The sequence below is a fragment of the Toxotes jaculatrix genome, chromosome 24 (assembly GCF_017976425.1).
Source record: "Toxotes jaculatrix isolate fToxJac2 chromosome 24, fToxJac2.pri, whole genome shotgun sequence".
In the NCBI taxonomy this organism is placed as follows: Eukaryota; Metazoa; Chordata; class Actinopteri; family Toxotidae; genus Toxotes; species Toxotes jaculatrix.
The window spans coordinates 1,393,207-1,418,839 of NC_054417.1; the positions used below are offsets into that span (position 1 = coordinate 1,393,207).

Genomic DNA, 25,633 nt, shown 5'->3' on the forward strand with positions numbered 1-25,633 from the left:
GACGGTGTTTCCGCAGTTAGATACACTACATTTGTCGGAGTAGGCTGAAATCCTTCCTGACGGACTGGGTGCACAAGTTTGGAAAGACATTTTTGGATTTTTGGAAATAAAGCTGTTCACGTTTCCTCACAGTTAAAGGTAAGTTTAATGACTTACTTCCTGTCATAGCGGCATTATTTACTCCCACATCCGGTGCAATGACTGCAAACCGATCCTACTGGAAACCGTACTTTATATGTAACACCAGGTTAATTATACATAGACTGAATTCACATCATCATTCAGATAATGTGCTCAATCATATTCTAATCAATAGGTTTGTATGGTGAAATAGTAGAGAACCTTTAAAAGTCAATTATCTGAACGGAGTTTGGTTGACGAGGATTAGGAGAGCTCGATGGGCTGCGGGTGGTTAAATGGTCACATAGAGTAACTAACATTTAATTATACTGTGGACAGACAGTAGGAGACTTCAGTGCATGTCTTTACACGCAGACTGATGGAACCCATGAGGCTGATGCTGGAGGCAGATTGCTGCTGCTGGGGAAATGAAAGCTATGGTGACAAGCTCCTGCTTTCATTTCTGCCAGATTTCAGTACGAAAAGATAATGAAGTTGAGTTTAAATGATAAAAAGGTTTGATGCAACAAAAACCTTCAGACTTCTTGCTCGGCTGCAGAATCACCTGTTATTAACCATTTGAAGTAGATCTGTGTAACTGCAGCTTTTCAGCTGTAAGGATGATCTGAGAATCCATCAAATCCATGCCCTTCTTTTTCAGGATGCCCATATTTGTGAATTATTTGTCTACCTTTAATTTGAAGCTAAATTGACCTTCATCTCCACAGACTGAAGACTTCCTGGCTTTGATTTTTGGTTTTAGTTTCTAATTGAAATATTTCTGCAGGAGGAGGAACACGGCCCATGGTAATGATGGAGTCAGCACTTCTGACTTCCGAGCTCCTCACTCTGTAAACACACTGCTGAGCTCAGTTCATATTCAAGAAGTCCAAATCAAAAATCTTTATCATGTGTTTGTTTAAAAATCAAATATTGGATCAATATCAGCTTCTTTAAATGGTTAAATATTGATATGGCCTCAGAAATCCTGCATCAGTCGAACCCTGAATCCTCACAAAGCTGCATTTGTTCAGCAGAAAATGGCGCAGTGGTGCCAGCTTCAGATGCTGGACTGCAAGTACCTGGAGCAGGTGGACCAGCTGTACGATGACTCCTTCCCCATGGATATACGACAGTACCTGAGCAAATGGATCGAAAGCATCGACTGGTAAGAATGAAGAGGAGTTATGAAGTTAAATGTGTCAGCGTGACCTCTGGAAACTTGTGTTTTTTTATTTTTCACTTTTTTCCCTCATTGTACAGAAGGATTGTTTAACTGGAACTCGAGGTCACCTGATAATGAAAATAATCTCTGCATCCTCAGGGACACGGTGGCGATCCAGGACTCGCTGGCTACCGTCCGGTTCCACGACCTCCTGGCTCAGCTGGATGACCAACACAGCCGCTTCGCCCTGGAGAACAACTTCCTGCTGCAGCACAACATCCGCAAGATCAAGAGGAACCTGCAGGTCAGACTCTGGAGATCATGCTTTGAATCGAGACTCACCACTCTAAAGTTCACACCGTAGACAGGAGGTTCTCTTCTTTGTCTAAGGCGCAGCTGTAATTTATAGTTTTAAATCCAGAGTGATTTGTTTCTACAGGATCGTTTCCAGGAAGATCCGGTCCACATGGCCATGATCATCTCCAGGAACCTGAAGGAGGAGCAGAAGATCCTGGCCTGCGCAAAGAGTGCCGAGGTAAAACCTGCAGCTCAGAGAAGGACAGAACATCTTTTACACAGGTAATGAGGAACAGAATGAACTGTTTCCTTTATCTCTGCAGCAGGAGGGTGAGGGGATGGTGTCGGCCATGGTGGTGGAGAAAAAGAAGCTGGACAGCAAAGTGAAGGAGATGAAAGACAGAGTCCAGGTAGGACTGAGGATGGTACAGTCAATAAATATTTAAGGTAAATTGTATTTTAAACACTCTTGTAGGTGAGACTTTATTTTGAAATCAAATGAAGTTGCTGTCTTTTTCTTCAGATTGTGGATCAGAACATTAAGAACCTCGAAGATCTGCAGGACGAACACGACTTCAAATTCAACACACTGAAGAACAGAGGTGAGACAGACTCATCTACACAGCGCGTCTGAGGCGTCTCTGTGTCTACAAATACACAGACCTGGAGGAAATCTGACGTCCACACCAAGTATTCTCCGAGCACATCACATCGTCCTGCTGTCTTACAGTTGTTTTGGATGCGTGATAGGAAAAGCTTTGGCTGCCTGTGATGATCAATGCATCACTGTCTAAGAGTCTGCAAAATTAAAATCATGTTTAATTGTTGTGTGTTTTCCTGCTTCTGCAGAGAATGAAATGAACGGCATGACACAAAAGGAGCTGGAGAAAGAGAAGATGCTGATCGGGAGGATGTGCTTCGAGCTGAAAGCCAAACGACAGGTGAGCAGAGGGAGATGATGCTGATCCCAGCACTTTGGAAACACGGGAAACGTTTGTGGAAATAAAGAAAAATGAATTTGATCACGACCAAATATTTTTTAGGTTTACAGGAAGTTCTATGGGATTCAGCTTGTTTCTATGATTTATTTAGATTTTTAAAAACATTCTTTCTGTGAATCACTGATTAATTTTGCCCCCCCACCCCAACAGTTTGAAAACCTGCTCGACCTGTTCCTCAGACCAATAACACCACAATTACCCCACTTTCAGACTGTGGTGGGGGCATTAACGTCCTGAAAACACATGTAAGCTCTACTGTTTGTTGCTGTGTGTCAGGACGTGGTGACCCAGCTGACCGACCTCCTGAACGTCACTCAAGCGTTGCTGTCAGACCTGATCTCTGAGGAGCTGCCGGAGTGGAAGCAGCGGCAGCAGATCGCCTGCATCGGGGGTCCGCCCAACGCCTGCGTGGACCAGCTGCAGAACTGGTGAGACTCCTCAGTGTCGCACTACCTTTAACACACACGCACAGACAAACAAAACCACAGCAGGCCAGTACTGGATTTCTAATACCCACCGTTACCATACCTGTCTTCCTCCTCCTGCAGGTTCACAGCAGTAGCAGAGAGTCTCCAGCAGGTCCGTCAGCACCTGAAGAAGCTGCAGGAGTTGGAGCAGAAGTTCACCTACGACAGCGACCCCATCACACAGAAGAAAGCTTTCCTGGAGGCCCGAGCCCTGGAGCTCCTCAAGAACCTCCTCTCCAAGTAACGAACCCCTCACACACAAGCTACTGATTGTCTTATTATTGATTATTAATCAGGAATTTGATCTTATCCTGTTTTAAAGCTCAAGTCTTTGAATCAAAATGTGCCATGCAGTAATGTTCCGTGTGTGTTTGTGTGTGTGTAGTTCTCTGGTTGTGGAGAGGCAGCCCTGCATGCCCACCCACCCACAGAGGCCCCTGGTGCTTAAAACCGGCGTCCAGTTCACTGTGAAACTCCGGTAAGGAACAAGTCCGAATGAGTCACAGTGATCCTGAACCGGAGACAGATGTGGTACAGATGTGATTACTCTGTCTTCTTAGTGTTGTCTCAGTGATGAGGGGGACTGAAGATCCTGTTCACAGGCAGATATGTGCAGAGATCTCTGCAGATCAGTATCAACTTCCTGTTTCCTTTTCGTTCAGGTTCCTGGTGAAGCTGCAGGAGTTCAACTACCAACTCAAAGTCAAGGCTGTGTTTGACAAGTAAGCTGTGCTGATGAGCACAGAGGCTGATTTTTCTGCTTAAAATTGCTGATGTGTTTGAACATGTTGCTGAATAAATCTCATTTTTCCTCAGGGATGTTACAGAGAAGAAAGGGTGAGTGTCATACACTGCCACTGCCACTGCCATAGATCTGATTATCCTGTGTTTACAGAAGCTTCTACTGCTGATACTACCTCTAACATTATTATTATTATTGACGGTGAGTCAGAAAATATAAAACTGATTGATTTATTGATGATCTGTCCGATATCAGGTTTCGAAAGTTCAACATTTTGGGGACAAACACCAAAGTCATGAACATGGAGGAGTCGAACGGCAGCCTGGCAGCAGAGTTCAGACATTTGGTGAGTTTCTGTGATTATTTAATAAAGAGTACAGTAAAGGTGCAGCTGGGTTAAACCTGCTGCGCTGTTTTTCTGAAACTGAAGCGTCTTAACTTGATGTCGTTCTCTACGCAGCAACTGAAAGAGCAGAAAGTGGCTGGGAACAGAACAAACGAGGTAAGAACAAAAAAACAACAGTAAAAACCTATAAAAAGGTAAAAAGAAGATTTTTATGTGCTCGAGTTTGTTTCATTTAGACTGGCTCAGTTTACAGTATTTTTGGTGTCATTCATTTTTAGCTGCTGTGCATTCAGACCTTCACTAAACCTAAATATGTAAAACTGAACTGTGCAGTGTGATGGTTGGGTTTTAGAGACTGCAGCAGGTGTAACTACAGTCTGAGTGTTGTTATGATCAGTGCAGATTCACGGTGCTTTTTGTCTGCGTGTCTCTTCAGGGTCCCCTGATCGTCACCGAGGAGCTTCACTCCCTCAGCTTCGAGTCCGAGCTGCAGCTCAACCAGTCGGGACTGGACATCAAACTGGAGGTGAGACCAGATGATGGAAACTCACACAGAGAGACTTCTGTGGGATTATAAAGGAGAAAAGGTGAAACACTGAATAGGCTGAACAGGCTACACAAGCCAGTAAAGCTGCTTCATCTCCGTGTGATTTTCCTGGAAGAAGCAACATAGAAATGATGGAAGAAGAAATTCTTATTTACGCCGTTGTTGTGGTCGTAGGCCATGTCTCTGCCTGTGGTGGTCATCTCTAACGTCTGTCAGCTGCCCAGCGGCTGGGCCTCCATCCTCTGGTACAACATGCTCACCACTGAGCCCAAGGTGAGGACACACACAGGTTCACATATCGTATGTACTGACAGGGCTGCAGGCCGTACGCCTGTTAATGGAGCTGTTTGTTTCCTGTCTCCTTTCCCCTCCTCATCCTCAGAACCTCAAGTTCTTCCTCTCTCCTCCGCCGGCCAAGTGGTGTCAGCTGTCCGAGGTTCTCAGCTGGCAGTTCTCCTCCGTCACCAAACGAGGCCTGAACCAGGAGCAGCTCAACATGCTGGCTGACAAACTGCTCGGTCAGAAACACAACACACAACCGATCTGCAAAAACGCACAACAAACCACACACTCACAGCTACAGCCACGGACTGCTTCTCAGCTTCACGTCGGTCAAAGCATCGTCATGAAAAGTCCAGAACAAAAAGCTTGAACTCTTATTGTGTTTCTGTGCAGGAGCCAAAGCCCAGAGGAACCCAGAGGGACAAATCCCCTGGACCAAGTTCTGCAAGGTGAGCCGCAGTCAGACCGAGTCATCATGTAGAGGCAGGAAACACACACCTGAAATATACTGAGGTGGTGTTACTGCCTCTGAACATCTTCTGTTCTGAACCACACTACTTTTCTTTTGTCCAGCAGCAAAGCGCCAACGAGAAAGCTTTTCCCTTCTGGCTGTGGATCGAAGGAATCCTGGACCTGATTAAAAGACACCTGCTTCCCCTCTGGAACGACGGGTGAGTACTCGTGTGATCTTGCTACTGCAGCTGCTGGGCGACTTTTTAAAGGATAAATCTGGTTTATTTTTCTGGCCGTGTCGCAGCTCCATCATGGGTTTCATCAGTAAGGAGAGGGAGAAGGCCCTGCTGAGCGATAAGTGTCCAGGCACCTTCCTGCTCAGGTTCAGTGAGAGCAGCAGAGAAGGAGCCATCACCTTCACCTGGATCGAACACGACGTCCACGGTAAAGCAGAGGCAACACGAATGAGTCACAGTTTGATTCGATGCGATGGATCCTGAGGACAAACTATACCAGAGGAGTTTAAGGACAGTGTCTCAACTTTGGAGATCGATGCAACATGTCTCTCTTTCTCCACCCAGACAAGCCGGTCTTCCACTCCGTGGAGCCGTACACGAAGAAGGAGCTGGGCGCCGTCTCTCTGCCCGACATCATCCGCACGTACAAGGTGATGGCCGCCGAGAACATCCCAGAAAACCCGCTCCGCTTCCTCTACCCCAACATCCCCAAAGACAAGGCCTTTGGGAAGTACTACCCCAAACCCACAGAGAGTAAGACGCCCAGACGGGCTCCACCCTGCTGTTTACCATACGCTGTTTTCAGTTTACCCAGTAACAGCTTACACACATTTATACAAAGATTAATCAGAGTTCTCATTGGCTTCCAGCTCCAGAGCCAATGGACGTGGAGAACACAGAGAGGAGCGGATACATGAAGACGGAGCTCATATCTGTTTCTGAAGTGTAAGCAGAGAAAATATACTTATGATGAATGACGTGACATATTGAACAGAGGTAACGTCCACGTTCCTCTGGTGCAGACATCCGTCCAGACTGCAGGACAACATGATGCCGATGTCTCCTGACGACTTCAAAGCTCTGGAGCAGTACGTGGGACCCAGAGACATCGACGCTGTGGTGAGAACTGTGATGATTAACTCTGTGTGCTGCTGTCCACCGTCCCACACAGCCCAGTTTCAGGACAGGTTTATCACGTGATCGGTTTGTACGCTGGAATAACTTTTCACGTCTGCCGGCTCAAACCTCGCTCTGTCTGTCTGTTCTGTCCTCTCGCTCTGCTTTCAGGCCAGCAATCTGATTGGATTTGAAGAGTTTGACGTTCAGGTAGATTCTGCTTTAATCTGTTGCTCAGAAATGTTGTGGCTTTCCCTCCACATTCATTAAAGGGACATTCCACTGATTTAACACAGAGCTCAGTTTGAATCCTGAATCACTGGAGCAGCTCCGTGCGTTAAAGCATCAGACTGGTTGCTAATGTTTGGTCTATTCCAGACGAATTACTGAGGTTGTTACTTTGCCTACATGGACAGAAGAACAATACAAAGAGCAGAGAAAAAACAACTGCATCAGAATCAGTCTGGGACCTTATCCACACATGATGCACAGAAAGATCCTCTGCTACACACAATCATTTGTCACATGAGTTTTCCTTAAAGTTAAATTTCTCAGTGTGTGTTCTGCTCTGCTCTGTTCTCTGCACTTTACTTTGTGTATATACGTTCTAACCCTGCACACCACACAGGTCCTAACACTAACTGTCCTGTCCTCCTCTCCTCAGATGAGTGCAGACTTTCCCGACCAAAACTGAAGCTGGACAGGTGTCGTCTCCTCATCACACACCACTGTACTTATTTTCAGAGACTGAAGGTCCCTTTGGACAGGATTAACAGTACGAGGAGGGGGGGGGGGGGGGGCAAACATGCTGTGTGAGATGAATTTTAGTCTGATTTTAAATCTTCCTCTTGAATCATAATTCAGTGTATCATTGTCTGTCATGTCCATGGAGAATGCAGCTCCTTAAAACTGCTCCTCATCACAGCAGAACTCGTCCCGAGGATGATGTTCACCCCAAACATCCAGTCCAATGAGCCTCAGTCTCGTTTAAGCAGGATGTCACTTTATTTTTGTACATACATCTGTTTTTGTGAAATGAAATTTAAACTCCATAATAATCCCCACTGTGGAAATTAACAATGTGATTCTGAAAATCTTCAGCTGTGGAAGAAATACTTTGAAAACACTCTGATTCATTGGAAATTGTGAATTAAAGTAAGAATTTATGTCTGTGAACGGTATAAACATCTATTCCATTTATTTATGAAACCGTATCATTGGCTTCACTCTTCACTAACAGCAATGATCACCCAGGCCTCCACCACAGCGAGCCACAGGGTCCAGCGTCTGAGGTTTCCATCGTCAGAGCCGTGCAGGCAAAGTCCAACCAACAAGGTTCTAGGTTTGCAATCTGCAGCAGCTTTAACCAAACAAACAGATAAAAACTGGGCAGGCCACACCCCAGCTCTGACCAGCCCCTCACAGCCTCACCACACCTTTCTTTCAGCACACTCATCATAACATTGCTGTAACGTTATTACTGAGCTGAAATGAAATCCTCATCCCATAGGTTTTCCTAACTTGTATTAAACATGTTGAACGTGTGAATAAATATCTGGACTGCCTGCGACAGTCGTCAGCTGAAGCAGCATAAATGTACAAGAAGAAAGAGATCGACACCAAACACGTGACATTCAGAATATTCAATCAGAAATCACCTCATTTCACTGACGACAGCTGAGTGGGCGGAGCTGCAGGTGGAGTTCAGTTCGTAGCACAGGAATCAGACCCACGGTCGCCCTGTTCATCGTGGAACCATTGCTCTAACTCTTTCCACAGCACTGCAGCTGCAGTTTAACTGAATGAACTGATCCCAACCCGAGGAACAGACGTGTTTGTTTTCCACTGCTGCAACGTTCAACAAAGTTTGGACTTTGAATTTTAATACATGTTGATCACGTGGTTCAGAAGCAACATGCAAACACTCAAACCCTCTGGAAAAACAACATCGGCACAATCTCTTTAAAATGTGTGACAGATTCTTTTATGGATGAAATCCAAACAATCCGGATCATAAAGCTCGTCCAGTTTAGTTTCCTGATTCCTCCGCACGAACAAGTGTTTACATACAAACCGTCAGAATTCATGTGATACATCACGCAGTCAACACTTCACATGTCTGTATTAAAAGCATGAAATGAAACAAACTCGTTCACTCAACAAAGGAAAATATCTGACTGTTTGGACCGGACTCCATTCACGTGTCTGTCGGCAGCTGGCACTCTGATTGGCCGGCTGACCGGCGAAGCCCAACACACAATACAAGATTCCATAATTGTCACATACGTGTACGTCTCAACATGTGAAGGGAAACTCTCCAGAGGACTCGCTAAAAGGTTAGCGTGAGATAACAATAATAATAATAATGCACATGAATCAGAAGACGACACCAAACAGTGGAGATAAATAAAACATATTTCCCATTGCTGAGTGCGACCGAGCCTCAAGCTACAAACACTGAACAAACATGTTAACGGCGCGCTGGCAGTGTCTATCAGATATGTAGAAACTTTGAAACTTCAGCGGTGAAACAACCTGAACTTTGGCGGACATGCTTCAACAAAATAAATAAATAGGAACTAATACAACAAAGGACAGAAATCTAAAAGTCCAGTTTTTGGTGGTGGGAGCATAATGACACACCTGCTGATCCAAGCTACACCTGTACGTATTTACACTCAGGAATATACACACACTACATGAACGTAGTTATCTTAAATAGATAAATAAATATCACACACACACCAAGTGTCTGGGGGGAGATACATTCCACCATGTAGTGATGATGAAGTGAGGAGAGTGTTTGTTTTTTTTAATGGGGTCATTACTGTAGTTAAACTATTTGTTCTTTTTCAGCTTTTCAGAATAAAAACACCTTAAAGGAAAATGAGGGGAGTCCATCGACTTACCAGCCACCGCCAAATTTACCCAGCATTCAGCTGATGGCTGGTCGTTTCCTACCACGCTGACGACAAAACACAGAAGGAAAAACTGAAATAAAAAAGGTTTCCTCACTCGTGATACACATATGAATATAATACAAAAACCAACAACATCTACTAACAACATGATGAAGAGCTTTTACACTGGAGGGACAGCGGCTTCTCTTTCAGAGGTTCAGTGTTCGTGTTCTTACGTGTTTTCCATCAGAGCATACCGTCCAGGTTGGTCTCTGCGTTCTGCTTGTCAGCAGTGCTGTCCTGAGGGCTGTACTGGTTGTGGTAATCGCGGAGGATGGTTACGACGTCGTGGTGGCCGAAGTGGACGGCCTCATCCATCGGCGTGTTCCCCCACCTGCAGAAACCATCACACTATTCATATAAACACGGCTTCAGACTCTGTGAAGACGGGAATCACGGGAGTCTCCTGGTGGCTGTGCGTTACCTGTCTCTGGGGACCGGGTTGACTTTACAGGCCTCCAGCAGGAAGCGAACCACCTCGGTGTGTCCTACAACACATACACACATCACATCAGCTCCACAAACACAGAACACGCTGATCACACTCATACACACGGGAATGTTCTTCTTCTCAGTGTTTTACCTTCAGCAGCCGCCACATGCAGGGCTGTCCTGGAGTCGTAGTCCCTCTGCTCCATGTCCATAGAGGACAAAGCAAACCTGGACAAATAAGTGTTAGACATTCAACCTCCACTCAGGAAACTTGCAATCGGCCTTCAGCCTTTTGAGGAGACACACAGTAAAGCGTTTGTTTACCTCCTCAGGGCTGAGACGTCTCCAGTGTAAGCAGCAAACAGCAGATTGATCACTGACTTCACCTGAAATACAAACAGATTAAAACAAAATGAGCAGCAGACGTGCTGCTGGTGCAGGGACTTTCCAGCAGAGGGAGCTGTGAGTTCAAATCCTACAGACAAGGTCATTCAGAATCCAGGACACTGAACAAAGACAGAGGGAGGGGAGGCAGAGCGAGGGGAGGCAGAGGGAGGGGAGGCAGAGCGAGGGGAGGCAGAGCGAGGGGAGGCAGAGCGAGGGGAGGCAGAGGGAGGGGAGGCAGGACGTGACGCAGACTGATAGAGACATTTAAGACTAAAAATAAACCACAACAAGAGAAAAATAAGAGTGAGTACTGTGGGAAATCAGTGTGGGAATCACATGTTTTATTAACCAGAAAACTGCAGAAGAAAATGCAGAGAATGCTTCAGACCCTGTTCTGCTGCTGTACGACTGAAACAGGGGGACGACTGAGGAGGAGGGAAATGAGGAGGAGGATGTTTGGAAGCTGATGAAGGAACATGTTGCTGGCACTCACCCTCTGGTCTCCTCCCTCCCTGCGAGGATCCAGTTTCTTAGCAAAGTGCCTCAGATTGTCATAGTTGTGAAAGTTACACAGAGAAACCAGGTCCTGAAAGAAGACAGTGACACCAAGACTCTGTGTTCACATGGGACAGACAAGGTTCAACTTCCACTGGCTCACAATATTCTGTATCTACCCCTTCACTGACATGTTTACATGAATGCTGCTCTCCAGGGAACCGGCTTAAAACTAAAAATATTCAGGGCTGAGGTTACCGTGCAGAACTGGATGCCTCTGACACTGTTGCCCAGTTTGTCAAGAGGAGGAGACCAACACATGATGCCCATCACGTTGGGTACAACCAGCAGAATCCCACCAGCGACACCAGACTTCGCCGGCAGACCCACCTGAAACACAAGGATGATGATGATGTGCTGTCTCTCAAATTCCTGATACTCCAGAGGATCTGAGTCGCCCTGTACGGACGAGTCACTCACATGGAAAGCAAACTGTCCGGAGAAGTCGTACATGCCGCAGGAATGCATCAGACTCAGAGTGTTTCGCACCGCCTCTGGGCTCAGCACGCGCTCGCCGGTGATTGGACAGAAGCCGCCGTTGGCCAGAGTTGCTGCCATGACACTGGCGCTTTCACAGGTCACCTCGATGGAGCACAACTGAGGGGGGGGGCACACTTTGATTTCATGACTCAGCCATAATCTTAGTTTGATAAAATATAATAACTTGCTCGACTATTTCTTCTTAACATTTCTAAAACCTAAATCAGCATCACTCTCCCATGATAATCTCAAGAGTTTTTACTTAATTCCATGAATTTTCCAACTTTTCCTGAACTGTATTTACCTGGAAGTAGAAGTCCAGGATGGAGGTCATGTCTGTCCCCTCCGGAAAACACTGCAAGGACAAAACCACCGTCAGTCTGTCTAATAACATCTGCTGCTTTCTTCTGAGAGACTCTGGGGTGAGGACGTTATTTTAACTGGCACAAACACAGAAGCTGCAGATGAGCAGTGACTTCTCACTCAGGTCAGTTCAAACAGGAACACTTTGTCCAAACTGACCAATGAATGTCCGTTTCATGGTTTGTAATCTGGTGGCGTGAAAACATATCAAAGTCTGGTTCAGAGAGAAACTGTCAGAAGGTTCCTGCTCTTCAGATTAAATAACATCTCTCCTCAGCCCTCGGCTAAACACGACCTTTGACCTTACCTTCTTCTCCTTCAGGTAGTAGCCTATGGCAAAGTTTCTGTCTCCAGACTCTCGCTCCGACTGGAAACTGGGACACACAGAGAGGGAGGTTTGTTCTTTAAACACCGTGACTCAGCTCATGTTATATAAGACTCAAACAGTTTGGCTGCGTGTCCCTGAATTCAGCTCAAATCAGAACTGTTCTCTACACCTCACTCGTTCATTTGTTTAAATATCCACTGATATAAACGGTCAGTAAAACACAAGGTTGTTCTATATGTTGATCTGTTTCTGCAGAGATGTGTAGTTTTACTCACGTGGCGTTGCTGAAGCCCACATACTCGTTTCCTGCCAGTTTGTTCATAAAGTTCATGACCTGCAGAGCAGAGCAGCACATTTAGAGAAAAAGATCCTGTAATAAACCACATCCAAACGACTTGGCTTCCAAAATCACCACCATTAAAAAAGCTGAATTTGTAAATTGGCATTAGCTCAATATTTAAATGCACTGACCTTTTAAAAGTCTAAAAGATGAGAGAATTTTTTAACAGAACTGTAACAGATTCCTCTTTTTTCCCTTTTTGCTCTAAATTCCTCAGACTGAGGAAGAAACCAGTCCTCAGAGTTTCACATCTAGATTTAAATTCATCTGTAATTTCAGTTTGGAAATTGATGAGTATCATAATGGATGTATGTCTTTAACAACAGTGCAGTCATACTCACATAATCAAACTTTTCAGCATTGCTTGCCCCTTGCTGAAACACAAAGAGAACAATAACAGCTTTACTGAAAGAACATTTCAGTCTAAAAACATCAAACTGCCACTGACACTAAAGGTTACCCACGTCTTTACATTACCACTATCATATATGCTCCACATCTCTATGATATTTAAGTATGACAGGAAAACATCATCAGTTATGTGACCAATCAAACCAGTCATGACATCAGATGAATTAAGATTAGAGGTGGGAGACTAGCTGGAGATGGAGGAGGTGGAATAAAACAGTTCATTCACTCAGTGTTTCTGGTTTTGTAAAAGAAAAAACTGCAATGAAAAGCATCAAAGGAAAAACTGATCTTCAGCTGAACCTGTTTCATCAGATAAACTAACAACTGCATGAAAATGTACTGCAGGAACCCAGGAGTTCCACTGGTGTCCAGATTTTCTGCTTTGACTGGACAAAGACTAAATTTATGAGAATCACTAGTAAACGAACTGATCTGCACTAACTGCAAAACACAAACACATCAGTTTAGTCTGAAATCTAAAGTTAAAAAAAAACCAAAAACCAAACCAAACAAAGACGTCTACAGAAGAATGGAGCATGAAGTCAAACCAGAGCTATACTGTTTATAATACTGACATATAAACAGTTTGGAGAATGCAGGTGAAAAGTAGAAAAGCAACACTGAAGCATTCATTAGCGGCCATGTGAAGGCTGAAAGCTTGGCACAAAAAAAAGGAAAAATTACCAATGTCATTGACCTGTTGCTGTGGTCATAATTTCCCAAAGATCCTAATGCTGTAAAATATGCAACAACACATAAAACCACACAACGAGCCTTGAAAAGGAACAATTGCAAATGAATGTATCTGAAGTAGAGAGGAGGAGGGACGCATGCAAACAGTCCCTGATAGAAGCTGGAGTTATTAACAGTCATCAACAGTGACAGGCTGACAGGAACCAGCTCAGGATTATAAACACATGCTCATCTTTGTCCACCATCATCAGCACTGAGCATTTCTCAAACAAACATCTTCAAATACCGCTCCTAAATCAGTCCGACATCATACACCCAGAAGATACGAGCCTTCCTCTGGTCTGCTCTCATTATATGGATGTAATATAGCCCTCTGAGGGGAGAAGCCCTCTGAGAGGAGAAGGACTCTGAGGGGAGAAGCCCTCTGAGAGGAGAAGGACTCTGAGGGGAGAAGCCCTCTGAGAGGAGAAGCCCTCTGAGGGGAGAAGCCCTCTGAGAGGAGAAGGACTCTGAGGGGAGAAGCCCTCTGAGGGGAGAAGGACTCTGAGGGGAGAAGCCCTCTGAGGGGAGAAGGACTCTGAGGGGAGAAGGACTCTGAGGGGAGAAGCCCTCTGAGGGGAGAAGGACTCTGAGGGGAGAAGGACTCTGAGGGGAGAAGCCCTCTGAGGGGAGAAGGACTCTGAGGGGAGAAGCCCTCTGAGGGGAGAAGGACTCTGAGGGGAGAAGGACTCTGAGGGGAGAAGGACTCTGAGGGGAGAAGGACTCTGAGGGGAGAAGGACTCTGAGGGGAGAAGCCCTCTGAGAGGAGAAGGACTCTGAGGGGAGAAGCCCTCTGAGGGGAGAAGCCCTCTGAGAGGAGAAGGACTCTGAGGGGAGAAGCCCTCTGAGGGGAGAAGCCCTCTGAGGGGAGAAGCCCTCTGAGAGGAGAAGCCCTCTGAGAGGAGAAGGACTCTGAGGGGAGAAGCCCTCTGAGAGGAGAAGCCCTCTGAGAGGAGAAGGACTCTGAGGGGAGAAGCCCTCTGAGGGGAGAAGCCCTCTGAGGGGAGAAGCCCTCTGAGGGGAGAAGGACTCTGAGGGGAGAAGGACTCTGAGGGGAGAAGGACTCTGAGGGGAGAAGGACTCTGAGGGGAGAAGCCCTCTGAGAGGAGAAGGACTCTGAGGGGAGAAGCCCTCTGAGGGGAGAAGGACTCTGAGGGGAGAAGGACTCCTGTTGATCCTCACTGTGAAACAGTACCAAGGATCATATTTTCATTTAAAGCAGCAGGTGGTGCTCCTGTGATTGTAACAGAGTGAAACCAGCTCCCTGTGTGTCTGAAGGTCAGAGGAGGATCTGTAATGAAACATTCAGGTAACAGAGCAGTTTGCCTGATTAAAGCTGGTGTGGTGTCTCTGTCTCCACCCGCTCTGTGGACTCCATGAACTGAGTGTGTCTGTGCAGGATATCTGAGCGATGCTGCTTTCAACCAAATCCCCTTTCAGCGTGATTATCTAGAACCTTAATCTCCCTGTGGACAGTAATCTGGCAGAAAGACATTCTGCAGACGATGATGCAGTATGTAAATGCAGCCTACCTTAATGAGGGAGGTACAGACGATGGCACCGGCATTCACCATGGGGTTGTGTGGTTTATCTGTGAGAGAGAGGAGAAAGGGCGAATGTAGGCAGAGAAAGAAGTCAGTGAGAGAGGGAATTTAAAAAAGTACTCACGTACGACTGCTGAATCATCCACAGAACAAGGTTGGTAAAAGAATATTTTAACACACGACTTCCCCTCTGTGTTTTAATCTTTTTATGTAACAGGATGGAACAATGTTCAAACAAATACATGTAAAAATAAACAGCTGGAACATTTGGCTTGCTAGTGAGCTGCTAGAGAGGAAACCTGAAAACTTTCTCACACCAGCTTCCACTGAGTGAGACCCTGTGACTGATCTGATGTGTTTGCTTCCCTCCTCCTCTCTGTGCTCAGATATTCTGTTGTTTAATGCAGCAGTGACTGAAACAGCATGTTTCTGATTTTGTCGCCTGACAAAATGACGGCTGTGCTGTGATTCTATTGTATTTTACTGTTAAATGATGAAGTCAGAAGCTCACTCACGTCTGTGTCACCTGCTGTGCAGTCAACTGCATGAGACGCAGGTGTGTCTGTGTCTCACCTCACGCTCACGGGGCTAAACTGGCAGAAGGCATTTACACATGCAGAAATACACACTATTCTTTTTCAGTGATTTTCCAAGATTGAAATAAAAAATGTAAACCTTTCAGCAAGTGTTTTCCAAACGTGAGTCAGTGTGTTCACATGAAGTGCTTCAGTGATTAGGTATAAAACACGTGCTCAGTATGCTGCATATTTCTTTTTTAGTCATTGAATCATTCATCATTACACAGTGTGAGAAAAGGAAACCCAGTCGATATATAACTAGAACTGTGAAACAATACAAACACTGACTGTGACAGAAACATTCCCTTCATAAGCACATTCTATTCCACTCTGGCCCTCATTAACAAGGAGTGTGTGATCGGGTATGCAGTGTTTGTTTCCTCACCGTCCTCGTTCAGGAAGAGCTTGTTAAATCGCAGACCGCTGGGCTCTTTGCCGATAAAGCGGTGAACGTACTCTGTGCCGTGGTCGTGAACAGCGATGGCGTATTTCAGCGGCTTGACGCAAGACTGGAGACAGAAAGGAACCTTGGTGTCGCCGACAGTGTGCCTAAGAAAAAGACAGAGACACGCCGATGTTTTCATGACCCTGGGAAATTCACAATTTCACAACTTCACATTTGTAAATGTATGAAACATCTAAAATGTGCACCCTGCTGAACGCTGAAGAAACTATGTGAACATGTCAAAAACAAAAACTACCTGGCATGAATACAGATTGAAACTGTACCTCTGTCCATCGACGGTGCACAGGGCGACGGCCCACAGGTCCGGGCTGAAGCGGGCCAGCTGGGGAATATAGTCTGCCACCTACAGGAGAACAAGAGGAAACACAAGCAGGTGATGATCATTCTCAATCTGCTGAAAAAATTCAGATTGATTCACCCCGCAGCACCCTGATTCACCCTGCAGCTGAGGCAGTGCACGTCTAGGCAGCAAATTTTCCCCATGTAAATAAATGACTGTGAAGAGAATGAAATGATCTCCTTATCCAGTTTCACACTGTGGTGAAACAGCAGGACTATGCTAACAAATGACTTAGAAAAATAGTTTGACTTGTACAGTATTACTTCTGAAGCAGCCCTCACTCACCTGCCCTCCTGATAGGTTTTTGGCGTTTTCATAGAGGTCGTCGATGTGGGCGCAGAAGGACTGGAAGTCTGGGATGACAAACTTCTTCCTGAAGGCCTGGGTTAGCAGAACAATGTTGCTCTGAACACATCTAAGACAGGAGACATGAGACAACATGCTCAGGCCTGTGTGTGATGAACCTAGCAGGGGAGTTAGATCAATGTTCCTGTCTCCTGTGAATAACATTTCACACACTCAACTGATGCTTGTTGGTAATAAGACGTACAGCTGAAGTATATAGCTTCTACTTTGTGCACAGGATGCATTTGACACGTCAAACCAGCAGAAGATGAAGGTCATTCATTTTGTTCATAGTTACCAAAGGGAGGTTTTTAACCAGGTTTTATTTGTCTAAAAACAATAAAAGGTGAAAAGAACAAAATGATCAGTGGAAGTAAAATTACTTTACGGCACAAAACACACACACATTTTTCAGAGGCACTATGTCTGGTTGAAGTTGTCTTTGTCCCAAACACTGTCACTGCTTCCAGACTCTGTCCTGATCCCTTTTATTTGAGAGATTAAGACCAGAGACCACAACTCCACATAATAAGGTGGTGAAGTAGAAGCTGTGCCTCTGGTAGCAGAGAGATTTGTGGCTCAGTTATCTCACTGCATCAAACCCTGTCTAATCCCTGTAGCATGGGATCCCTGCCCTGCAGAGAAAACACACGACACTCCACCGCCCGCTCACATGCTTCCCTCTGTGAGGCTGAGCTCTATAAATAAGCCTGGGGAGCGGATGTGATGGATCCCAGCCAGGAGCGCCAACGCTGGGGTCTGTTCGGTGAGGATTCAGCTGCCTGGTGAGCCGTCATATGCCCTGACTCGCCACGTCGCCGCTTCCCAAGCTGTCACCCAGATCTGTCTCAGCATCATTTCCTCTGGGGGAGGGGGTCATTCAGCAGTGGTGCTAGCAGGGAGGGCTGGGGGGTTCATGTTTCAGTGACTTTGGAAGCAAAGCTGTAAAATATTTGATGGTTCCAGATACTACAGTTATCTCAGTGTCTATTTATTCCTGAATGAATCCAGCTGGATGAAAACCTCACTGATGACGGACGCACTGAGAGCTGATGAATAGTTCATGACATGCAGTGACTCTTTTATGCTGCAGAGAAGTGCAGGGGACTCTGACCAGCATTAATAATTCATTTGATAGACTGTGATGAAAGATTGATGTTGATGACAACGGGACAGGAACAGGAAGCAGGGCATTACTCGAAGGGACCCACTGATTCCAACTCACAAATAATGGCAAATATTTCTGAGTGACAGTCACGTAGGACATGCACTGTGAGCCTGTTTCCACGAGTCATTATACCTGTCAAACAACTTCCTTACGATCACAGATTTTACCGCCGTGACATTCAAATCGAGCTGTGCGTCTGGATCTTTTTCCAGTATTACAAAGAAAACAAAAAATGAGACTGTGCTGCTCTGTTCAAGGCAACAGAAAGAAATGTCCCTGGTTACATAAATTACGCTGTAATAAAAAAATGAAAACCTACTTTTTGAAGAGGTGTCGGTCCAGCGCTCCGTCAGAGGTCGTCTTCAAGGTCACCTTCAGCATCTCCATACATTCTTTGAGCCGGGGGTCTCCTGTGCGAAGCCCTGTGGCTTTAAGAGCCTGTAGAGAGAGGAGGGAGGGAACATCGTGATTAGGACAGCCTGACAACAAATCAATAAAGCTGAGAGCCGTGAACTGACGCTCCTGAAGCGCCTAACAAGACCAGTTATCCTGCTCATAATTCAACCAGGGACAGATCTATTGAGGGACAAGGCTGATTCACTGCCAATCTGTTGACAGTTTATGTACAACACCCACATTTGTTTACTTGCTATAAATCAGTCCCTTGTTGCATTTTACGTGTAAGTCTTTTGAATGGTATTTTCCTCCGTTTCCTCTGTTTCCTCTGTTATTTTTCCACTTCACTTTCACCTTTAATTACTTTAAAAGTGTAGTTAATTTACAGCAGCATTTCTCAGTCAGGATGGGAAGTCACTGATGAGCTGCAGGGTGTTCACTGTAAACCTTCACAGCCATGAAAATAACTCCATTTCTTTTACATTCACCAACTATATACATGCATAAGTGTAAGTGGTCAGTGTTTTGAAAATCCCATCAGCCCTGGAAACATGTGGATAAAATGTGTAATAAAATAAAAAGTTAAGCAGTAGTTTTTATTGTAATGGAAGGATAATGTGTTTCTGTGTCTCTTCGCTCCTCTGCATCTGTTATTATAGCAGTTGTTTTACTGTCAGAGTCTCTGTAAGTTGTTAATGCCTCAGAAATAACTCACTGTGGTGAATTTGTGTGCAGGGATTTTCTCCTGGCCCTCTGCAATGGTGTAGAAGAGCAAGTCCTCCAGACTGGGCAGGATGCCTGCCTTCCTTCTCCTGCAGGAAAGAAAAACAAAAACACACACGGAGAAAAGTGAGAAAACTAACTCCACAGTGAGGCAGAGACATGGGAGGGAACTGCAGCAGAGGGAGGAGAAAAAGCTTTTTGACTGCAAGGAGAAGCGGTGAGTAATAACTGTAACACTGCACTGGAAAACATTACATTAGCCTTACTTCAGTGTTATAACCTGTGGAAAAGATTTTTACAGTCCAACACAGAGGCCCTGCTGCCTGGTCTCTGCTCTGTTAGGAAGAGTTTTATCATGACATGGACTTTTCCAGAGGTTAATATGCTGTATTAAGGCCACTGTAATGTACATTGTTAACGGTCTGCTTTGCTAGAATACCAGCCAGAAACATGTTTAAGAAGCCAATTAACAGCACAGCAGCCTGAAAGGCCTGTAATATGCGACTACAACACAAAGTAAACTCCATGACTACAGTGTCTGATGAACTTCATTATGTAGTATTATGGTCTGGCTGGTATTCTAAGCAGCGTTTCCACACCAAGTCGTCTCTGGGAGGAAAATTAGTAGCGTGTCAGGAGGCAGACGGGCGGCCAGCTCACAGCAGGCTCTCTGCTATGATTCATATCAACAACAAATTGGATTTGTGCAAAGCTCTAGGTGCCCAGGCTCACGATGTCCTGCAATGCATCATGGGCCACTGGCCTGCGTGCTAGGAGAGGATGTCTGAAGGTAAAGCTTTAGCTGGCAGGTGGCTCCTCTCAGCAGCCAACCAGAAAAGCTGATTTTGGACCCTGGAAGACACGAGGACAAAAATCTACCAGTTTGTAATTTCAGACTCGGCACTAACAGGGTTTCCTCTGGATTGACTCAGCAGCAGTGAGGCATCAGGAAAGTATAACCCCTGTCAGAGACAATGGACAGCTCATTAAACTGCATAACTGTAACGAGACATTAGCAGAATACACTGGTTCCCTTCAGATGTCCTGCTCAGGACGTATCTTGGTAACTTTGAGAAACTTTATCAAAAACATTTGTTTATGTGTTACTGTCAGCTGATGTCGTGGTCTAAGAGAAGCAGAAGTGAAGGTAGGTCCTGAGCACCACTGCTGCAGAGAAGGGCAGAGGAAACACTGGGACCAAGTCTCTGTCCTCACTGTCCTCTCTCAGAGCTCATTTTGTATTTACTGTAACTAACGGATTTCTAGCACAGAGTGTCTGAGTGCCACTTCATGTCTGTCCTTAGATTGTTTGTTGGCGTGGTCCATCTCTGACCTCTGACCTCATTAATGTATGGTTGATGCCAGTGGGGAAGAAAAAGACATCAGAGTGTGTGTGTGTGTGTGTGTGTGTGAAAGGAGGGAGGGGATGAAGGGATGGATGGGGGTGAGGTAGAGGGGAGGGGATTCAAGCACAGCCTCTGGGAGGAAGTGAGGTCATTTCAAGGTAAAAGCGGTTGTCGGCTTTCCGCAGAAAACCTCTACTTCTACTGGAAAACAGAAAAACACACTAAAACTAAAATAAAAAAATAGAAACATACTTACAAATGCAAAGCAAGCAGATCAACAACAGGGAGAGAGTGTGCAGAGGGAATAATACTGAATTAGTGACAATGGCATTTACAGTACACTCATCAGCAACACATCAGCACACCATGGCATCAACAAACAAATACAACAGCGACAAAAAACTAAATGTGCACAAAACGTTCTAACGCTGGCATAATTCATAGCTGCTGCCAGAACAACAAATGAATAAGAAAATCTGAAATGCATGAATGAAATGCACAGGAACAGTGAATATGCTCCATAAACCTGAGAAAAATCTCATTATTTAATCCATGGGAGAAACAGAAACTGCACTTTCCTCACTGTGGGCCTAAATCTAAAAATAAACCTGGACCTTGGAGCTGATGCAAACAGAAACAAACTTCACTGCCTCTGATTCATTAAGTGAATTAAATGTACATATGAGAGCGAGGCTGTGAGAGAGCTCATCACCAGCAGGTTAGCGGTGGACACTGGAACATCTGGATCAGCCTGGACCGCCTCATTAATCTACCTCAGCTGCTCTCATTAGCACTGTAGCTGGGTCTGTCTACCCCCCCTCCCCTCTCTGTATGTTTTTAAAGGTCAGCTGTGATTCAACACACACACACACACACACACAAAGTTTGTCCAGACGGGGAAACCAACGTGCTGCGGCTCCAAAACACTGAACTGTGGATCCATTTTGAATCGAGCTGCACAGGATGCAGATCAATATCCAATGTAGAATTTTGATCCTTTTCTAAATTTGCTATCTGCCTGGCTGGTTTGTAAGCACACAGATCTCCTGCTGTCCATACACTGCGAGCTCACACAGGGACAGAGCGTCAGTGAAGTGGCTTCAGTCCACTGAACAGATCGGTGGTTCTGAAGGTATCAGTTAGCCTGGTGAAGACATGGTGGCCAGAGCCAGCTGCTGTCTTTTCAGCACTCAGTATAGCTGCTGCTGACGGGACAGCTGGTCCTGAGGACAGTGACACTGAGGTCAGATCTGGAGAGAACTGAATGGATGGATGCTTCACACACGAGTTCCTATTTTGAGTTTTATACAGCATCAAAGAATCAAATGTCATTTTAATGTGAAACAAAGGTTTCACATTAACTTCCAGTTCGATTCAGTAAAATGAACAACGGCAGGAAAACAGACACCTAAAGTCTTTCCACTCATCTGCCACTCTGCTTATTATGGATCATGTTATTTCATGTATTCATTTCATGAAATTTCTTCTATTGGAGCTCATACTGACATCTGTGCTTGGACGGAGTTGTCTGTAGTATCTGCAGTATCTATCTGACCCCGTCGATGGTGCCGGCTTCACTGCCTCACAGATGCCATGACAAACTGGCGTGGGGTGGAGGCAGACATCAGACGGGGAGCGTCGAGAGGCGGCGCTGCACAAATCGAACTGAGCGAGTGACTCATCTGCTCCTTTAGGCCCTGACAACTGCTGGGCAGCACGCCAGCACGCAGGCTTTGGTGCAAAAACCGTGGAAAAATGATGTAGGCGGGATAATCTCCACTGCATTACAAACATTTTTAACCCCTTATTATCCAGGGCACAGCCTCAGGACCCTCATAACCAGACTGGTGTCGAGGCTGAACAGACTCTGGGCCTCTGAGACTTCAAACTCCCTGCTGTCAAGAATATAAACACCATAAATTTACTATTAATAGAGTTTAAATTTTATTTTCTACACAGGACCTACAGGATCAGATGACTCAGCATCTTTAAGCTGCCCTCTAAGAGCTGATATGAAAAGCCAACACATTCCTCAACACCTGTCAGTGTTCTTCAGAAAGACACTGAACCTGCTCAGTCACTGTGATTCATGCTGCACTACAGACTCCGTTAAATCTGCGTGTTGACAGTTATTAAACCCTCATGTCCAGTATTTAACAGAACGAGTCAAAGCCTCACTGGCACTGAAATTTGTCTCCATGGGAAACAAAGTGTTGATGACAACCAGTCAGCTGAGCAAACGACTGCCTAAACATGGCCGACAGCTTAAGCAAATTGTCCGTGAACAGAAACAAATGGGGCAACTTCGGGCCTGGAGGGGCAACAAGGCATTTTATTTCCATGAAACCTCTGTGAAGGGAGGATACAGGCTGGTGTGGTGGCTGGTATCACAGCTGATCTGAATGTTCAAAGGAAGAAAAACTATGATGTAAGCTCTGATTTTATGTGCAACATGGTAGAAATGAAGTATCTGGGAACATTTTCATATGCACTTTAAAGATAAATACTCATTATTGTCCTTAATGCAACGGTAAACTGGCAACTCCTGCACTGCCTTAGAGTCTGCAAAGCAGGATTTTCTTACTTCTCTGTGAATACTAACACATGACCAAACACTGACGATAATCTATTTATCAAATGTCAGAAAACCAGCCTGACTGCGAGTGCCGCCCAGCAGAGCCAGAGCCACTCGCTGTCAAATATCTAAGCTGAAGAGGATAAAGCAGGGCTTTTTCAGAGACCTCAGTCAGCCCTCCGGCGTTTGCAGAGGAGGAGAGGAAGCATCGTGTCACATTTCAAGCAGATTTACATCTCATTAGAATAACAGACACATCGGCCTGGAGGCTGCTGGGATACAGACACAACCAGGGTCCATCTGCATCAATAATCTGGAACACCTGTCAGTGAAGTTCTGCATGTTTGGTTTTAAAATGTACTTCATGGTACAAAAGGCAGAAACTTACTTGTGAGTATTAAGATTCTTACATGCTTCAAAATGTGGTTAATTAATCCATTAGTCAATCAACAGAGAGTGAATGTGCAACTGTTTTGATAAAGAAGCTGTCTTAGTCTTTGTCTTGCACTTTAGTAAAGTTTCTCACTATAAGATAACAGCTGTTTGCCAGTATAATCATTCAGTACAAGACAGAACTGCTGTGGTATAGCAGCTCACTGGGAACCAGCACCAGACTGGGCAGGTTTACTGATCAGCTCCAAGTTGGGAGCGTGTTTAAAGAGAAAAACTCTTCTGCACCCACAGTCCATGACACGACGAGGCTACAGTACAAGACAGATTGGGTTTCTGTAAGAGGTGCATGTCTTTCTGGGAAATGTAGGACTGTAGGTCATTAAATGCTTTTAACCTGCGTCCAATCAATCAACAAGAGGGCTCTCATCCTCACCTCACCCTATCAGCACTCACTCATTTCCCCTATTAAACAGTCAGCTTGGCCAGACACTTTGGCTTGTGGAGGCCTCTGACAGACTGTGACAGACTCACCATGGTGCATTAAGTTAAACTCACACAGGCTTTGTTTGTTATGATTTCTAAAGATTAGAGAAACTGGTCACAGCTGAATGCCTCTGAGCTTTAACCTGCTGGGTTGTTGAGGAAAGCTGTAGCACTTGGTAGTCACGATGTCCGGCTGACTGTGCTCCCATTTTCGGACTCAATAAAATCCAAGGTGCTTATTTTAATTTAATCCGCAGAGAAACTGGAATTAAAACCCTCATCTCGCAAAGCAGTAAATAATGTTCCAATCGGGCTTCAATATTTTGTGATTGGCTAAATCTGGTCTGAACTAGCATGTTTGTCCGATAATGGATCTCGACACCTTTATAGCCACTTAGCTATCACGCACGCCCCTGACGCTAACCCCCAGCACGCACGGAGCTGCTCTCCGGTCTTTCCCCTCCACTGCTGCCCTGACCAGCCTAGATAACCGGTATTATAGCCTCCACTGACCATGAGCTGTCTGGATAATGGGTCGATTCCAGCTGAACAGCGCCTGAGATTGCAGCTGCTCCCTCTGCGTGATGCGCCTGTAGACGCTCAAAGCCGTATTACATTCTTAAGATTTACTATTTAAAATTAGCATAGCTAGCAAATGGACGAAATACAACATAAATTGGTAGGTTTTAATTATAAAGGCAACGATAAGAGTTAATAATTAATTCGGCATCTATTCTTTTAGCAAATATCGATTTGATTCGAGAAAAAATAACTTTAAGGAATAATTCTCAGGCGTCATCACGGTCCTCTATCGCGATGATCCAGGAATTAAATTGTGATTTTTTTCTATGGAATTCGGCCTACCGTGGAGCTAGCGGCTAACATCTGCCCACAGACCGGGGATCACGTTACTCACTTCTCCGCTGAAGAGTCCTTGGCGGCTTCATTGTGGCCGTCGCCCTTGAAGCAAAAGCCTCTCACGCCGTGCTTTCTGGTGAAGTGCTGCGGGGCTCTCCACCCGGCAAATGCCCTCCCTCTGGCCGGCAACCTCCCATCCGAAGTAAGGGTGCTCAAGCAGGCGGCGGTCGCAGGTGCTGCTTTCACACCGACTCTACCTGTCAACGGACGCTTCAGCTGGGTCTGAAATAACTCCTTGAGCGCTACCGTTGACCGAAAATGTAACATTTCAATCCTGTGGAGAAGACTATCTGGATCACAGACGAATCACAGTAAAACCGATGGAAGAAACCGGAGGAGATGATAGCCGCGCTCCCGATGAGTGTTGATTTTCTCGGTCGAGTAACGGTTTTACTCAGTGGGATACAACCTACCTTTCACACCGCGCGAGTTTTGATTGGAGTACGAGAGCGCGTATCTGATTGGTCAGAAGCGCTGTCAATCATCAGAACTCGCTGACAGGAGAGCCGTTTATCTCCATCAGTTCTCAGAGAGCAAACATTATTAACAGATATTCACCGTTTTACTGTTTTTAAGTCGAACATTCGTCAACAAAAAAACTGCTAATATACAACAAAGAGTTTAGAAGGAAAAAACAAAGCAAACTAAATGAAATGGGATTAGAGAGGGATGCCATAGGACAGAAAACGCAGTTAAGTAAAATTATTCCCAATGCACAAATGTTGTGTCCATGTTTTAATGCATAATAGCCATAACTGTATGTTTATTTATCTTGGCTCATGTTTGTTGTTCTTGTGTATGTCCATGTATTGATTTT

The 25,633-nt window shown here is 45.3% G+C and overlaps 2 protein-coding genes across 9 annotated transcripts; one reads left to right on the forward strand and one right to left on the reverse strand.

The window, feature by feature from the left end:
- On the forward strand, positions 1-7,726 carry stat1a (signal transducer and activator of transcription 1a). Of its 5 annotated transcripts, none has more exons than XM_041032282.1 (25): positions 1-138; positions 1,155-1,288; positions 1,445-1,589; positions 1,725-1,820; positions 1,906-1,992; positions 2,106-2,184; positions 2,432-2,523; positions 2,860-3,011; positions 3,132-3,290; positions 3,436-3,528; positions 3,713-3,772; positions 3,867-3,887; positions 4,048-4,138; positions 4,253-4,294; positions 4,575-4,664; positions 4,860-4,958; positions 5,068-5,203; positions 5,361-5,416; positions 5,541-5,638; positions 5,725-5,864; positions 6,002-6,190; positions 6,307-6,382; positions 6,460-6,556; positions 6,725-6,763; positions 7,218-7,726. In XM_041032282.1, exons 2-25 carry the CDS (start codon positions 1,161-1,163, stop codon positions 7,245-7,247), a joined length of 2,295 nt encoding a protein of 764 aa, XP_040888216.1. In that variant the 5' UTR covers positions 1-138; positions 1,155-1,160; the 3' UTR covers positions 7,248-7,726. The 5 variants fall into 5 exon arrangements, with proteins under 5 accessions (XP_040888216.1, XP_040888215.1, XP_040888217.1 ...); XM_041032281.1 differs by having other exon boundaries at positions 2-138; positions 1,158-1,288; XM_041032283.1 differs by having other exon boundaries at positions 2-138; positions 1,158-1,288; positions 5,544-5,638.
- Positions 7,535-25,184, reverse strand: glsa (glutaminase a). 4 transcript variants are annotated; one of them, XM_041032297.1, is made up of 19 exons: positions 24,815-25,184; positions 19,094-19,190; positions 18,302-18,420; positions 16,755-16,884; positions 16,393-16,472; positions 16,049-16,212; positions 15,074-15,132; positions 12,740-12,772; positions 12,334-12,392; positions 12,038-12,104; positions 11,672-11,722; positions 11,308-11,484; positions 11,086-11,217; positions 10,826-10,918; positions 10,270-10,331; positions 10,097-10,173; positions 9,938-10,001; positions 9,690-9,847; positions 7,535-9,518 (listed from the first exon to the last, which is right to left on the reverse strand). In XM_041032297.1, exons 1-18 carry the CDS (start codon positions 25,081-25,083, stop codon positions 9,700-9,702), a joined length of 1,881 nt encoding a protein of 626 aa, XP_040888231.1. In that variant the 5' UTR covers positions 25,084-25,184; the 3' UTR covers positions 7,535-9,518; positions 9,690-9,699. The 4 variants fall into 4 exon arrangements, with proteins under 4 accessions (XP_040888231.1, XP_040888232.1, XP_040888230.1 ...); XM_041032298.1 differs by having other exon boundaries at positions 7,535-9,847; positions 19,094-19,184; XM_041032296.1 differs by having other exon boundaries at positions 7,535-9,847.
- Between the last annotated feature and the right edge of the window lie 449 nt (positions 25,185-25,633).